The 13,821-nt window shown below is 38.0% G+C and overlaps 2 protein-coding genes across 11 annotated transcripts in view; one reads left to right on the forward strand and one right to left on the reverse strand.

Annotated features, from left to right (window-relative positions):
- Dab (DAB adaptor protein) overlaps positions 1-9,359 on the forward strand; it is a 27,518-nt gene extending 18,159 nt beyond the window's left edge. For 5 of the 9 annotated variants that reach the window (XM_088189257.1, XM_088189261.1, XM_088189259.1 and 2 more), the window contains 11 exons: positions 362-576; positions 690-833; positions 896-1,036; positions 3,785-4,009; positions 4,074-4,418; positions 4,488-6,690; positions 6,751-6,850; positions 6,912-7,040; positions 7,108-7,223; positions 7,599-7,680; positions 7,748-9,359. In XM_088189257.1, coding sequence (XP_088045383.1) covers positions 362-576; positions 690-833; positions 896-1,036; positions 3,785-4,009; positions 4,074-4,418; positions 4,488-6,690; positions 6,751-6,850; positions 6,912-7,040; positions 7,108-7,223; positions 7,599-7,680; positions 7,748-8,714 — 4,667 coding nt within the window. In that variant the 3' untranslated portion in view covers positions 8,715-9,359. The remainder of the gene's footprint in view (positions 1-361; positions 577-689; positions 834-895; positions 1,037-3,784; positions 4,010-4,073; positions 4,419-4,487; positions 6,691-6,750; positions 6,851-6,911; positions 7,041-7,107; positions 7,224-7,598; positions 7,681-7,747) is intronic. The other 4 variants (XM_088189260.1, XM_088189256.1, XM_088189262.1 and 1 more) reach the window with 3 other exon arrangements.
- Srp54 (splicing regulatory protein 54) lies at positions 9,247-13,156 on the reverse strand. 2 transcript variants are annotated; one of them, XM_088189265.1, is made up of 4 exons: positions 12,239-13,156; positions 10,686-10,802; positions 10,566-10,592; positions 9,247-10,262 (listed from the first exon to the last, which is right to left on the reverse strand). In XM_088189265.1, the coding sequence occupies exons 1-4, from the start codon at positions 13,117-13,119 to the stop codon at positions 9,551-9,553; spliced, it is 1,737 nt and encodes a 578-aa protein (XP_088045391.1). In that variant the 5' UTR covers positions 13,120-13,156; the 3' UTR covers positions 9,247-9,550. The 2 variants fall into 2 exon arrangements, with proteins under 2 accessions (XP_088045391.1, XP_088045392.1); XM_088189266.1 differs by lacking the exon at positions 10,566-10,592.
- Between the last annotated feature and the right edge of the window lie 665 nt (positions 13,157-13,821).

Consider the following 13,821-nt stretch of genomic DNA (forward strand, 5'->3'; position numbering starts at 1 on the left):
GCGCTTTAGAATAATATCTAGAGTGCATGTAATGGTTTGATATTGATTTTAGATGCTATTTAAAAAAGAGTAACTACAATATTAACCGTGTATGTTAGTTTAAAGTGTATTAAATAAATTATGATATGTATCTAGTGATGTAATTTCTTTAAAAAAATGTTATATTATTAGGGAGTGAAACGGGTGAGGCATTATTACCTCAGAGTTCTCATTTTAAATATTACTAATTTAATTAAATTATTATCATAAAATGGAAATTGATTTAGAAGAGTTTTACCGCAACAATCCATTAAAATTATGCATATTATTATTTATATTTGGTTAACTAATGCTTAATGGCATGTGCGTGAGCGTTGTGCAGATAAAAACGAGCCGTCACGCTTCCTCGGTGAAGGGGTGTTCTTCAAGGCCAAGTTGATTGGCATACTTGAAGTGGCCGAAGCGCGAGGCGACAGGATGTGCCAAGAGGCTCTGGCCGACTTGAAAATGGCCATAAGGGCAGCCGGCGAGCACAAGCAAAGGATATCGATTCACGTCGCCATAGACGGGTTGCGATTGCGCGACGAGAAAACAGGAGTAAGCTTTCATACAATCATGATATTGAGATGCTTTTATTTTTACTAACAATGGGTTATGACGGTTGTTGGGTTGTCTTTTAGGGGTGTACTGATAATTTTATTGTTTTTCAGGATTCGTTATATCACCATCCAGTTCACAAGATATCGTTCATCGCTCAAGATATGAGCGATTCGAGGGCTTTTGGTTATATATTCGGATCGCCGGACACGGGCCATCGGTTTTTTGGCATCAAAACCGATAAAGCAGCTAGTCAAGTATGAACTCGTTAACTATATTTCCAATGAGATTGTAATAATTTGCTATTTTTATTTTGCAGGTAGTAATAGCCATGCGTGATTTATTTCAAGTAGTGTTTGAATTGAAAAAGAAGGAGATTGAACTAGCGAAACAACAGTTGGAGGGCAAAACGATTCTTTCGGCGCGTTATTTATCTACGGCAGCTTTAGACACGGCAAAGGTATATTTATTATTGATGGTGGACCTTTCCGTGAACTATAAGAGGAAAGTTCATAGAATCGGATATAATACTGATAAGTTTCCTATACTGACACAATTAAAGCTTCATACTTTTGTTCTGTTGAATATGTACGAATTGTTCAGAAAAAAAGATAAACAATAAGAAGGGAATGATTTTAGGTACATTTTAGTTTCAAACAGTCGCTTAATTTCCAATTTGAAATCATGTTTCTTTAAATAAAGTTAAAATTCTTTAATTTTCTGTAGTTATCTATATACTTTTTTCAACAATGTTTCAATGCCTTTATATCATTAAAATAGGCTGATTTGTCAAGACTTTCTTGGATTTTGAATCAGTAAGGGTCTTATTTGCTACTTGCAGCTGTTTATTTGACAAATTTAATTTTTCGAAGATATCTGTTATATAACTCAAATGCTTTACTATTAAGTGTCATTTCAGGTTTGTCATTCAAAAACGCATAAAGAATATAAAATAGTTTAATGAGTTTTTTTAGGCAATTCCTGCAAAAAAGCATCTTATTTTGGTATGAAGCAATAGTCTGTTGTGTTCAACGTTTTTATCCTCACAAAATATTTACATTATCTCATTTAGTTCAGGTGAATGCTTTCTTGAAACTAAATTTTCTCTTTGAATAACACAATGTACAAGCAGGGCCGGCCCGAGGGGCAGGCAGTACAGGCGATCGCCTGGGGCGCTAGATTTTGTGGGGCGCCGTGATACCAAATAAAGGCGCAATATTCACTTAAAATTATCAAACAATATTGTTAAGAAATATAATCTGATATTAGTTTTTATACACTACTGTGTACTCTTTAAATTATTTCACACGTAAAAAATCACAACAAAAAATAAATTATAAATTCTTTAATACCCACAATCGTAAAAAAGAGCATGTTGTCAAATATAATATATTATTTATATAATTTGAATTATATTTTTGCGCTCATCAAGTATTAATAGGGGAGGGGGCGCAAATTTAGTTTTTGCCTGGGGCGCCAAATAACCTAGGGCCGGCCCTGTGTACAAGCATCAAGTCTGGGTTGTTATCCTTCATTAATTTTAAACAACCGCGATTAGATTAATTAATTAATTTAATTCAATCTCTTATTGTTTATATCAAGAACAGTAGCTGCGGTTTCCAATGTTTATCATTGTCAATATATCTTACATAAGCCATCAATACAGCCACACTCTGAAAGTTGATTCATTAATCTATATCGAGAACTCTCTTGCTTTCAACTTTTCAATTAGTTGTGTTTCTATATCCTTGGCTATCTCATATATTATCTTACTAAAAGTGTTTGGTGGTATTTCTTTCACATCTATTTCCAGAATTTGAGAAAATCTGATGTAGCTGGCCTAATTAATTCCTTCACTACAGATTGATTTTTTCTAGATTTATATACAGAGCAGAGAAATTTCATAACTAGTTTTAAGAGCACGACTTTTGTTAGCATTTCGTCCAAAGAACAATGAACTTATTATTCTTTTTTTAAATTTTTCCTTTATATTCTTAAATTGCTTTAAATCATAGTTCACACTTTGTTTCGTCTTCAAATGTGTTTCAAGACGACCATTTTTTATAGATTCGACGGTTAAAGAGTGTTCGCACAACAGACAGAATGGTTTACAAACACTATGAGTAGCTAGTATGATACCGAAATTTAAATAATCATCTGAATACTGACAAGCATTTTTCTTGCTCTCACTAGTGATTTTGCGCAATGGGGTGAGCTAGGAACTATAATTATAATAAGTTTATAAATTTTACAGAATACAGAATTTAATTCGCAAATGTTAACACGCGCCTTTTTAACAAAAAATAAAAACGTAGCAAATATAATGATATGGGCATTGCTTGCCCCGAAAGTCACCATCGAAAAGTGCTTATTACTCAAAACCATAGAGAAAATGGAGTGGAGAATATTGATTTTTAATATTTGCATTTAATATGTTAATGCCCTTTTATTACCATGTATTTTAAGATAAAAACACACTTAAGATATAATTATTATCAGTTTTCAATTTCTGACGATAGGCAAAATATTTCTTCAGTTCATTTCTGATTTCGAAACAGGTAGTAATCTGATGGAGCAATGACTGAGGAATATGGTGGATGGCACAATATTTCCTAATCAAACTCATGGTTGAACTAATATCATCATTGCAACACATGGTCGCATGTTGTCCTGATGAAAAATACCTTTTTGTCGGTTTGCTTAAGCTTTAATTACGTGGCATCTATCGTTCTCATTTTGAGACCTTATCAATGTTCTTTAGGTGCCGATAAATGGAATAAGTGGATTAGAATTTTTCTTTTTGTTCTTCTCAACAGCTGTAACCTTTACATACTTTTTCTGCCATAACAAAACATTCTGAATTGTTTTTGGTCACAGAATTTTTAATAATATATCTAGACTTGTCAAAACGCTATGTAACTGATAACAAGTATTTGCACACATGTGCATTATAAACACGCAAGTGCAATACATAAGCAATAGTAATCTCGGTTGTATCAGCACATAGAAAAAGGCGCATGACTCATGGAATGACTTTATAATAAACACATGTCTACGGTTTTATATTGGGGTTCGTAAGCAACTCTAACTCCTGATTAAATTTATATCCGAATCTAAGGTCTTTCCAACAAGTTTTCAAAGTTTTCAATTCCTGACGATAGGCAAAAAATATATGTAGTAAATTTACAAAATAATATCTTATGTTTAGAATGGCGAAACAACAACATGCAGTACAAGATCTCGATTAGGCGGTAGCACCAGTGCCGTTTCTTCAACGTCTGGAACCAACAACGGAGCAGGCGGAAGTGTAGTAGCTGAACTCGTAGATTTAGAACAGGAATTAAATTGTTTACAAAGAGGAATACATCAAATGGAAAGGCTGACTCCCCCGACGGATCCGTTTGGCGATTCATTTACTGCCACACCGGCACCGGTACGATTGCAATATATTTAGATATCGATCTGATCTTATTCAATTAATTGTATGTTTATTCTAGGCGTTTTTACCACCACCTCCGATAAGTTCTCGTAGTACACGCACTGCTGCTCCTAGCATAACTAGTGATGGAGGATCGCCTTTCAGTCCTCCGCCGGCTCGAACTCACTTTAATTTTGATACGAGTTCTACAGTTACAGCACCTACGGCTTCCATATCTTCCGCATTACCTTCACAACCATCTCCAACGACTACGGCGTCACCTGGACTTAGTCATTCGAGTCCGAGAAAGAATTTAGAGCGAGGGTCTGTCGAGAGGAGTTCACTTGAAAAACCTTCAACGTTATTAGACGAAGGAGTATCAGTATCTCCTATACCGGTTGATTCCATCACTACCATAAGCCAAGTATGTTTTCATTTTATAATTATTGTTGCTAATGTGCTCGTTTAATAATTGGTACAATTTTATTTTTAGAGCTCTATCGAGCAACATAGTTCCTCAAGCGTGTTTGATGTCTTCACCGAATTAGATCCACTCGGCACAGGACGTAGCAAACCATACGTTGATAAAAAACACTTCTTCCAAGAGTTGAAAAATCCACCAAAGAAAGTGTTGAAAGATTTAGTTGGCGGTAATGCACCACAACAACCTGAAGTGTTCCAATCTAAGTTCGACGTGAGCCCCAAGACGGAATTTATCGGGTCGCTCACTTCGGTGGGCCGTCAATCCGGCGGCTCCGTCAGCATATCAAAATCGCAAAATAACACACAAATATTCACCAGCAATTCTTTATTTGCGTCTGATCCGTTTGCCGAAACCGATCCATTCGATAACACCGATCCGTTTGCCGAATCTCTCCGTGACGATCCATTCGTGGGCAGTTCTTTAGATTACGCACCGCCGCCGAATATGAAAGAGATCACGACCACGTTACCGGAGACGCGAATTGGTTCAGATCAATCCGCCAAGATTAATTATCTCTGTGCCGCTTTGAAAAGCGACATAATGCCTCTCCAAGTTTCGCTGCCGCCAGAACTATCAGTTAAATCACCCAAAGTGTTGAAACAGACTTCCATAGACAATAAGTCTACAGTCAGACAACGTCCGCATTCGGGAAAGCCTCAAGTCCAACCGTCGCCGTCGCCGCCTCCTCCGCTACCGCCGAAGAAACCGATAGAAAGGATCGGCGAAATCAGCGTTGGTCCACCGTTGCCACTTCCTGCCCGGCGTCGGCAAACTCCGACCCTTCAATCTTCGTCCACTCCCCCGATCGCGTCTTTGAATTGGTTGAGTCCATCGAACGACGACGATTACTTGACTCCGGCACCAGCCATACCGAAACGACCTGTGCCTTCACCGTCAAGCGCTCCGTCGCCCGGCTTAGATATAACCTTAGCTCAACTCTTAACTTGTGGCATAGACGAATTAGCCAGTAGATTACGAATGCCGGCCGAGTTGTTATCTCGAATGACGTTAGCGCAATTAACCGGACATTTACACGAATATCTTCAAACCGGCAATAACGAATTAGATCCAAAATCTGAATCAATATCAGAACCACCACCGGTCGCAGTAAGACCGCCGATAATAGCTGAAAGACCCGTTGAATTTGAAGCCAATTTTGAAGAAAACTTTGCGACTTCGACTAGTGATACTTTTGAAGTTAACTTTGAAAGTTTTAACAAAACAGATAAAAGTTCATACGATAGATATGCAGTGTTTCGTGAAATCGAAGATTTGAATAATGATACCCTCGTTCCGAATCAAGAAGAACATGACTCCCTGAGTTCTCAACCAGATCTGCCATGTGATACGTCAATCAATATACATAGCCATGAAATCTCGAATTCGGATATGTTTAGTGATTTAAATTTTGAATCGTTGAATATTGCGACGTCTCCGATACCGATGTGTCAACTTACTCCGACTAATTCAAAATTAGAGGAGTTGAAGAATGTAATTAGTAATATACAGAAGAATTGTATATCGCCTACTCCAGATGTAGAAATATCATCGATCAAAGAAGAAAAAGTCGCAGAGACTGATAATAAAAACGATAGATATGCGGCACTTAGAGACATATCGATGGTTGATGAAATATCGAGGCCGCTGAGCGCGGAAGCGACCGAAGAGACTGAACCGCTATCGGCACCTCTTCAAGTGCCGAAGGAGAGAAAGAAATCAGACGAAAAGTCAGACGGTTTCGATCACTCTGACTTTTTTGATTGTATAGACAACTCGCTTTCGCTGACGAATCAAGAAGAAGCTTTTAGAAAGTCCCCGATGGTTATTAAAGAAGTAGCACAAAGTCCGGAAGTTCCTCCGGAGCCTATAAAGCCGGTCCAGTTGTCGGCGCCGACTCCATTAGTGTCAGGGTCCATTAGTGATGTAGCTAGCGGTTCTTCGCCTGAAATTGCTCTAACGGGCGTTAGAGAAATTAGCGATAGAGATAGAGAGAGAGATGTGGGTCGGAGGAATAAGTCTCGGAGAAGAGGGGACGCTTGGGCTTTGTTGCCAAGTGAAGGACGAGGGTCTCCTCCGGGTCCTAGCGAAGACGGCGCTTCTCCGTGGTCGTCTGATTCGAAAGAATCGCCTCCGCAACCGATGAAGTGGTCGAGGAACTTTTCAGAAGCGCCGCCAAGGAGACATAGACGCAACCCTAAAAGCTGGCATTCTAGTGAGTTAAATCTCGATAGCAACTTTATATTATATCTACTGAATTATATTTATATCTTAGGACAAACGTCGTCTTCATCGCGAGACGTTTCTCCTTGGGAAGAAGATCCTCCTCCAATCAGGGAACCTGTGCCTCATCCGCGCTCTTACCATAGAGATAGGTATTATAATGTAATATTGAAAGAATCTTTTATATATTCAATAACAATGTGAATATTTCAGGCTCGAATCTGTCGGATCTTGCGAAAGAAGGGATTCTGGCGGTTCACGTGAACGTAGAGATTCCGGTAGTGGTCGTGATCGTGAGCGAGATCGTCATAGGAGGCGCCATAAATCAAGAGATGATGATGAGTAAGTATTAGTTTTTGTATGCCAAATACTTGAAAGAACTGTTATATGTTGTATTATTTAAATTTAGATGGTCTGACGAGCAACGTGCATATAGTACTAGACGTTTATCACCACGATCGAGCAGTCGAGAAATTCAGCGGAGGGAAAGAGCATGGCCAGGCGAAGATCATTGGCGACCAGATGGTATGTGTATTATATCATTATCCTATAGCTCTTCACTGCATTATTTTTATCTGCCAACACATGCATATAGTACATATTTTGGTTTGTCATTGCAATATAAAGTTGTCGGTTTATTTGTCAAATACTTATTATATTTTTTTTATGTTTCCATAACTATTGATTCAATTTCAATGAAGTTTTTTAAACCCAAAATTTTAATGGGTTTCACCCCTTTACAAATGCGGTGACAATTTTAAGCTACTGTTATTCATTTGTGTTGCATGCTTGATTTGCACTGACACCTGGTAGCCATGCCAGGTGTATATGTAACATTGAATTTTTATCATATTTGTAAGAAAAATAAAATATTTTATTTAATTCGATTTTGTATTACAGAAAGAGGATATAGCACCGTTGGAAGAAGAGAAAGTAGCAGACGAAGGGGTGAATCACAATGGCAATCTGAAGAATCTCATAGGTTGTATTATTTGACTTTTCATAAACAATGTGCTCAACGAATGTTCAAATCGAATATAACATTTTAGGTATAGCCATACAATTGGAAATCGTAGTTGGCGTCGTTCGGGAAGCAGCGGAGAAGGCGATCGACGATCAGGCGGCGGTAGCTCCGGAGCTGAACGCACTCGAAATAGAGTTCTTCCACCTGCAAACACATCTCATCGAACGAGACCGACGCGGCATAGGCCTCACCGATCTCCATTTAGAGACAATTACTTCAGAGATAGATCACCATCGCCTCCGCCGCAATCGCCGACACCCTCTCGCCCTAGACATCACCATTTCTTCGACGATTTCAATCAATCCGAAGCGGATTCTCCCATCACAACTAAGAACGGGGCTAGATTCAGATTCTCGAACGACTTTTCCGAGAAAGACTCGCCAAAATCGCAAAATTCGCCATTCGAGAACGACTTTGTTGAGACTTCATCGTCTAGAAAGCTGTCAAAGTATGAAAGTACGTACGATAGTTTAGAGAAGCAGTCTCCGGCGCCGAGAGTAACGAATTTTAGTCGCTTTAAATATGAAAAGGAGCCGAGCTCTGAAAATTTAACAGCTTCCCCAGCGTCGATGCGGCCTCCTCAAATTTCTCCGCCAAATTCCGCGCGATCTTTGTTCGAAGACGACTTTTCTCCAGAGTCGAGGAACGGTATTTTAAGAATGACTGAAGCTAGCGTCGATCTTTGTCGAAATAACGTAATACCCGAGGGAGTAGAAGTGGGCAATTCTACTAAAGAAGAACGGAGCGAGAAGATTGTAGGATTTGATTTCGGATCCGGCAAAGATTCTTCCATTCCGGAGCATAGGAGAAGCCAAAAGAGCAATAAACCTAGAACAAAGCCAGAGATTGACATTAAAAAGTCTGAGTCAGTAAACATATTCGCTAGAGATAGTGATCCGTTCGACGGCGACGACTTCTTCAGTTGCACTGCTTCCGACAAACCAAAGAAGGACAACTGGAAAGGAGACTTTGCAAGCTTCGATGACATTTAATCTGCACCTCGCCCGTTTTATTTTATATTATTTTAATATAAAACACAAGTATTTGACTGTGATGAAGCTTGATCACGTTTCCGTTTTAAGCTTTTAATATTTTTTTATTATTATATCTGCGAAAGGAACTGGCGTTTCGATATTTTAGTCAATCCTCGATGATGTAAACCTTATAACTCCTCACTTCACCGTAGCCAATAAATAAAAATCAATTATACTTAGACATTAAGGTACTTATAAATACAATGTATATTTGTTTATTTTATTTATATATGAAATTTTAGTCAACGCTCAAATTTTATGAATTTTTCGGCCAGTAATAAATTATTTATCATGCGAGTATGTGATTCTTGAAAGTATTATATATCGGTTATTATTATCAACTCGGACATTATAATCAGCTGTTTACTTCGTTTTATCCGTTGACTAAGATGAATTTTGTGAATTATTAGATCTAGCATGCACTTTTTACATGTATATGTATATAAAGAAAACCTGAATGCATTTATTTAATTTATTAGATAAATTTATATTTATTTTGTATATTTTTTATTGATACAAAGCTTGAATTAATATATGATGATGACATTGACGTAATCGTTGTGTAAATTTTTTTAATTTTGAAATATAATTTTTGAACACTAATTTCTTTACTTTGTTTTCAAGAAAATATTGAAGATGCTTAACAAGTTATTATTAAAGAAGTTCTTCTCCAAAAAATTGCGCAGTCCTATTGAAAACATTACAAACTACGCTAGTCAAAGTTCAGCGAGAGCAGAGCATAAAAATCACAAACATTGAGTTTAGTTTTAAAACTATTTTAAACAAATTGAAATTCAAGGTGAATTGGATATATCCATATTATCGGGCGAATCTTTGCTTCTAGCGTCAGGTGTGGCTGCGTAATCCGACTTTGCTGACGCTTCATCTGCCTCAAAACCCCGTTCTTCCTCGTCATAATCTCTGGCTACTTTTGGGTGATCGTCTCTGTCTCGTGACTCTCTACGCTTTGGATCTAAACTGGGCGACTTGGTCCTTGCTTTGGTGCTTCCTTTCGATCTGGACCGCTTCCTTCTTTCAGCAGATTTAGATCTTTTGCGATCCCTGGACCTCGACTTTCTGCGCTCTCTCGATCTGGACCTTTTGCGATCTCTAGACCGAGATCGTTTCCTTTCCCTGGATCTGGATCGTTTGTGATCTCTAGATCTAGAGCGACGCTTGCCCCTGGACTTGCTGCGTCTCTTCTCTCTGGACCGAGACCTCTTTCTGTCTCTTTCGCGAGATTTTGAATGTTTAAGATCGCGCGACTTCTTCTCTCGGGATCTGGAACGTCTCTTTTCTTTCGAAGGCTCTTTTGAAACGGAGCGTTTTTTTTCAACAGAAAGTTCTTTTTCCACTGAGGTTTTTTTGTCCTTATCTTCTTTCTTTCGGTCTTTGTCTTTCTCCTTATCTTTATCTCTGTTCCTGGAGCGGTCTCTCTTGGATCTAGAGCTCTTTCCGCGCGAACGGGATCTGCGAGAACGGCTGCGTCGATGTCTAGATCTAGATCTGTAACGATAAAAATAAAAATTATTTGTTACTATGTGCACATTCTTCTCTGGAAAATATGGTGGTTTGCATTTCTCGCTAGATTGATGCGATCTATTAGGAATAAATTGAATATAAATTAAGCAAAGGAGTTGACTCAATAAGTAATAAACATTATTTTTGACACTTGGAAACAACAGGAAAGGTATAAAAACTCAAATAAGCAACTCCACACAAACTACAAACCACCGTAAGAAAACGAACACAATCTGCGAGACTTTGCCGCATTCATCATACTCATCTAATTTCTTGTTTAATAATCACCTTTTCTCGCTAGTAAGTGCCGATTTTCTGGAATAAAACATTCCAGAGCATGTGTTGTATTAAAAGTAATATACATAAACTATACTTAAAAATCCTCATTGAAGCAAAACATATATATACCTAGATCTGTGCCTACGACGTCTCGAATGCGACCTAGAATGCCGAGAGCGGTGCCTGGAGCGCGATCTGGAACGGCGGGATCTTGACCGTCTTCTGGATCTCGATCGAGAGCGTGTTCTGTAATGATAAAAGAAATTTTAACAGAATAAAATTTTATATCATCGCTGCGTATTAAATATAATCCATGTGACAATTTCACCAGTGAGTTTTGAATGTAATTCGACAGGAGAGATGTTAATTTATTTTTACGGTATATATGTCGGATGTGTAAAATAAATCGTTGTCTTGATCATTGTTCAAAATTTATTATCAAAATATGTAGAGTAATAATCTTGTAATCGATCAATTGATAATAATCAATATATTACTAATTATTATCTTGATAATCTGATAAATCCTCTATTAACATTTTATCTGTGGGTCCAAGAATATTCCGTGCGACAAAATTAAAATATTATTATTGAATACTATAGTTGATATCACTTCTTGGCACACAAAAAACACAGTAAAACTTGATTCGCTTGTGCATACAAGTATTTGTTTTTTAGAAGTACCATTTAATGGCACTATATAAAACATATTTATCTGATATTTTTGCGCAGCATTTCGAAATTAGATAATATATGGAGGGCACCTATTCATGCCATATTTTTTATAAATATTATGGTTCAATAAATTCAAGTGATTTACAACCTTAAATTATACTAAATAACCATATTATTAGGCTCAAAGGTTTATGGCACCTTTAGGTGCCCAATGAGTCCTGGCGATTTTCTTGATGACTTCTATAGAAGCCATCCGCAGTGAAAGGGTAATGAAGTTAATTTTTTTTAAATTAAAGGCACTAAAAATATTTTAGAAATATTACACTATTAAATTTTTTTATAAGTGAAAAATTTTAATATTATCAACTATAATAACAATAATATTGTAATTAAATTTCATACTTAAACTATAAAAAAGTATTATTTTTTCAGTTCAATATTTCAATACTGGTGAGCAAACGATTCATATAGTGCTCATGGTTGTATTTCGAAAAACGATTGTGTAGCTTGGCACATTTTTTAATGGAAATAAAATGGACACGAAAATTGAATAACTTTTTATAAATTTGTGTAACTATTCAAAAACATTAGTTGTTCGAGTGTGTATCTCTATTGGATGTGTACATTTTTCATTTTATGTGTTAGTAGTTGATTAGAATTGACTGTAGTGTTATAAAATACTTAAAAATATTTTAATTTTAAATTTTAGATATCGATTTGTTTAATCTATTTTAATAACTGTGACTAGAGCGCTAAATAAATACGCAGTTAATCCTGTGTTTTTGTTATATGAAGTTGAAATGACGTAACGCACAAATTTGTGCACATGGTATTCAATGTGTTAAGCAACATAAACTCTTGTACGGTGAGCTCTGACGTATTGAAATTTGCACAGATTATGTCTGGAATTTTCATCATGAGCTATGTAGATTGGAAATATAATATGTCAAATGGATGATATTTAACGTGCAACGACGATATGCTCTTCCAATAATTTATTGGGCGTACCTTCTTTTGTCTTTAGACAACAAACCGATGACAGGATCTATAGCGGCCGATATTAAATTCTGCGCTTCCTTCACTCGACTCATCGCCTCTTCAATCTCGCGTTGAGCCGCTTCGTTGCTTTTAGCTTGCGGTTTCTGTATAGCTTGAGTGGCATGATGCACCTTCACGACGTGCCCGTTGACACTCGTGCCGTTCAGTTTTAGCCCCTTCAATACGCTCTCTTGTTCCGTGAATTCGATTAGAGCATATCTCAACTTATCGGATTCTCGATCGCAAAATCTGGCATATTTGACTTGTCCAGCTGTTGAAAAATGATCGATCAACTGCTGAGACGCGACCTCGGGGCTCAGATCTATGATCAGTAAGGTGCGGCGTATCTCTTCGACTTGTCTGGAGTTGTACGCGGCCGGTAAGGGAGGATAAGGCGGTAGATTGGTGGCTATCAAACGAGGGTCGTGCGTTTGAATGACTTGGTTCGGAGGCAAACCTTCTACGGAGTTGGATAAATGAGCGGGAAGACGCGGTTCGGGAGCTAGTAGTAAGGGATGCGCCGGCAGCAGAGGTCCGGCCGCGGCTAGCTCTAAAGCTCGAGGTTCGTCGGGTAGTTCGGGACCGGCGGCGGGCGAGACCAATAGAGCTCTGTCTATGAAGACGGTGTTGGTCAAGTGGGCCGCGACGGCCGCGGCGCTGGAGTCTGCGAACCTAGCGAAGCACACTCGAGAGGCGACCGGACAGGAGACGTCTCTGACGGTCGGATAGAGGCGCACGTCCTCGACTTTGCCCAGGTAACCGAACAGGGTCTGCATCTGGTCTTTTGTGGCCTGGGGCGCGATGTTGGTCACCTGGATTACGCGGCCGCAGCCGCTGCCGCTCACCACCATGGTGGCGACCGGCGAATGTGACACTTCGCAAACAAGCGGCGACAATGCGGCGCTGTCGAGGTCTAAACGAAAACTCTTTTGCCCATGAGTAATTTAATTATTTACAATGCTAAAATATAGTTAAAAAAAGCGATTTACACTTTTTACAAGTCACTGGAATTGCGACAGTGTGAACTGTAACGTCATTGGAGAGAGAGATAGCATTTTTTTAAACTAAATTTTTAGTACCATTTTAATATTTCTAATGGAGCGTAGAACGAGATCATGTTATGCCTTTTTGTCATTGTTTATGCACGCACAAAAACGCATTTCCTACTTAGAGCCGAACACAATATATTTTTTTACATTATTTACAAATAATAATATTCAAAAATAAATATCTGTAAAATTAAACGCTAATTACTTAAAACAAAACATACATATATAACATACAAAAATGAAAAATTCTAATTCTTGCCTACCAATCCGGGCATTTTATTACATTATGCATTTAACACACAGCTCTGTGACAAACAAAACATGACACATGAGTAATTTTATTAACAGTGTTCGTCTATTATTACAGGTACTACTGGGCCAAGGCGATGTAGGAAGATCTTCGGGGGCAAAAGTCTTCACAATTAATTCTATCGCTGACTTTTGCGATTTATGCAAATAAACGTTCTCCTGTCATTCAATTGCACTTTTTATACTAAATCTACT

The sequence above is a fragment of the Plectrocnemia conspersa genome, unplaced genomic scaffold (assembly GCF_051122295.1).
Source record: "Plectrocnemia conspersa isolate PC_06_02 unplaced genomic scaffold, ASM5112229v1 ptg000008l, whole genome shotgun sequence".
Taxonomy (NCBI): Eukaryota; Metazoa; Arthropoda; class Insecta; order Trichoptera; family Polycentropodidae; genus Plectrocnemia; species Plectrocnemia conspersa.

Excerpts from the sequence above, each read along its gene's own strand:
- Srp54 (XM_088189265.1), bottom strand. The coding sequence starts at position 13,119 with ATGGTGGTGAGCGGCAGCGGCTGCGGCCGCGTAATCCAGGTGACCAAC. Across the intron at positions 10,593-10,685 it reads CGTCGTAGGCACAGATCTAG|AAAATCGGCACTTACTAGCG; the intron begins GTATATATATGT and ends GTTTTATTCCAG. Across the intron at positions 10,263-10,565 it reads GCACTTACTAGCGAGAAAAG|ATCTAGATCTAGACATCGAC; the intron begins GTGATTATTAAA and ends TTATCGTTACAG.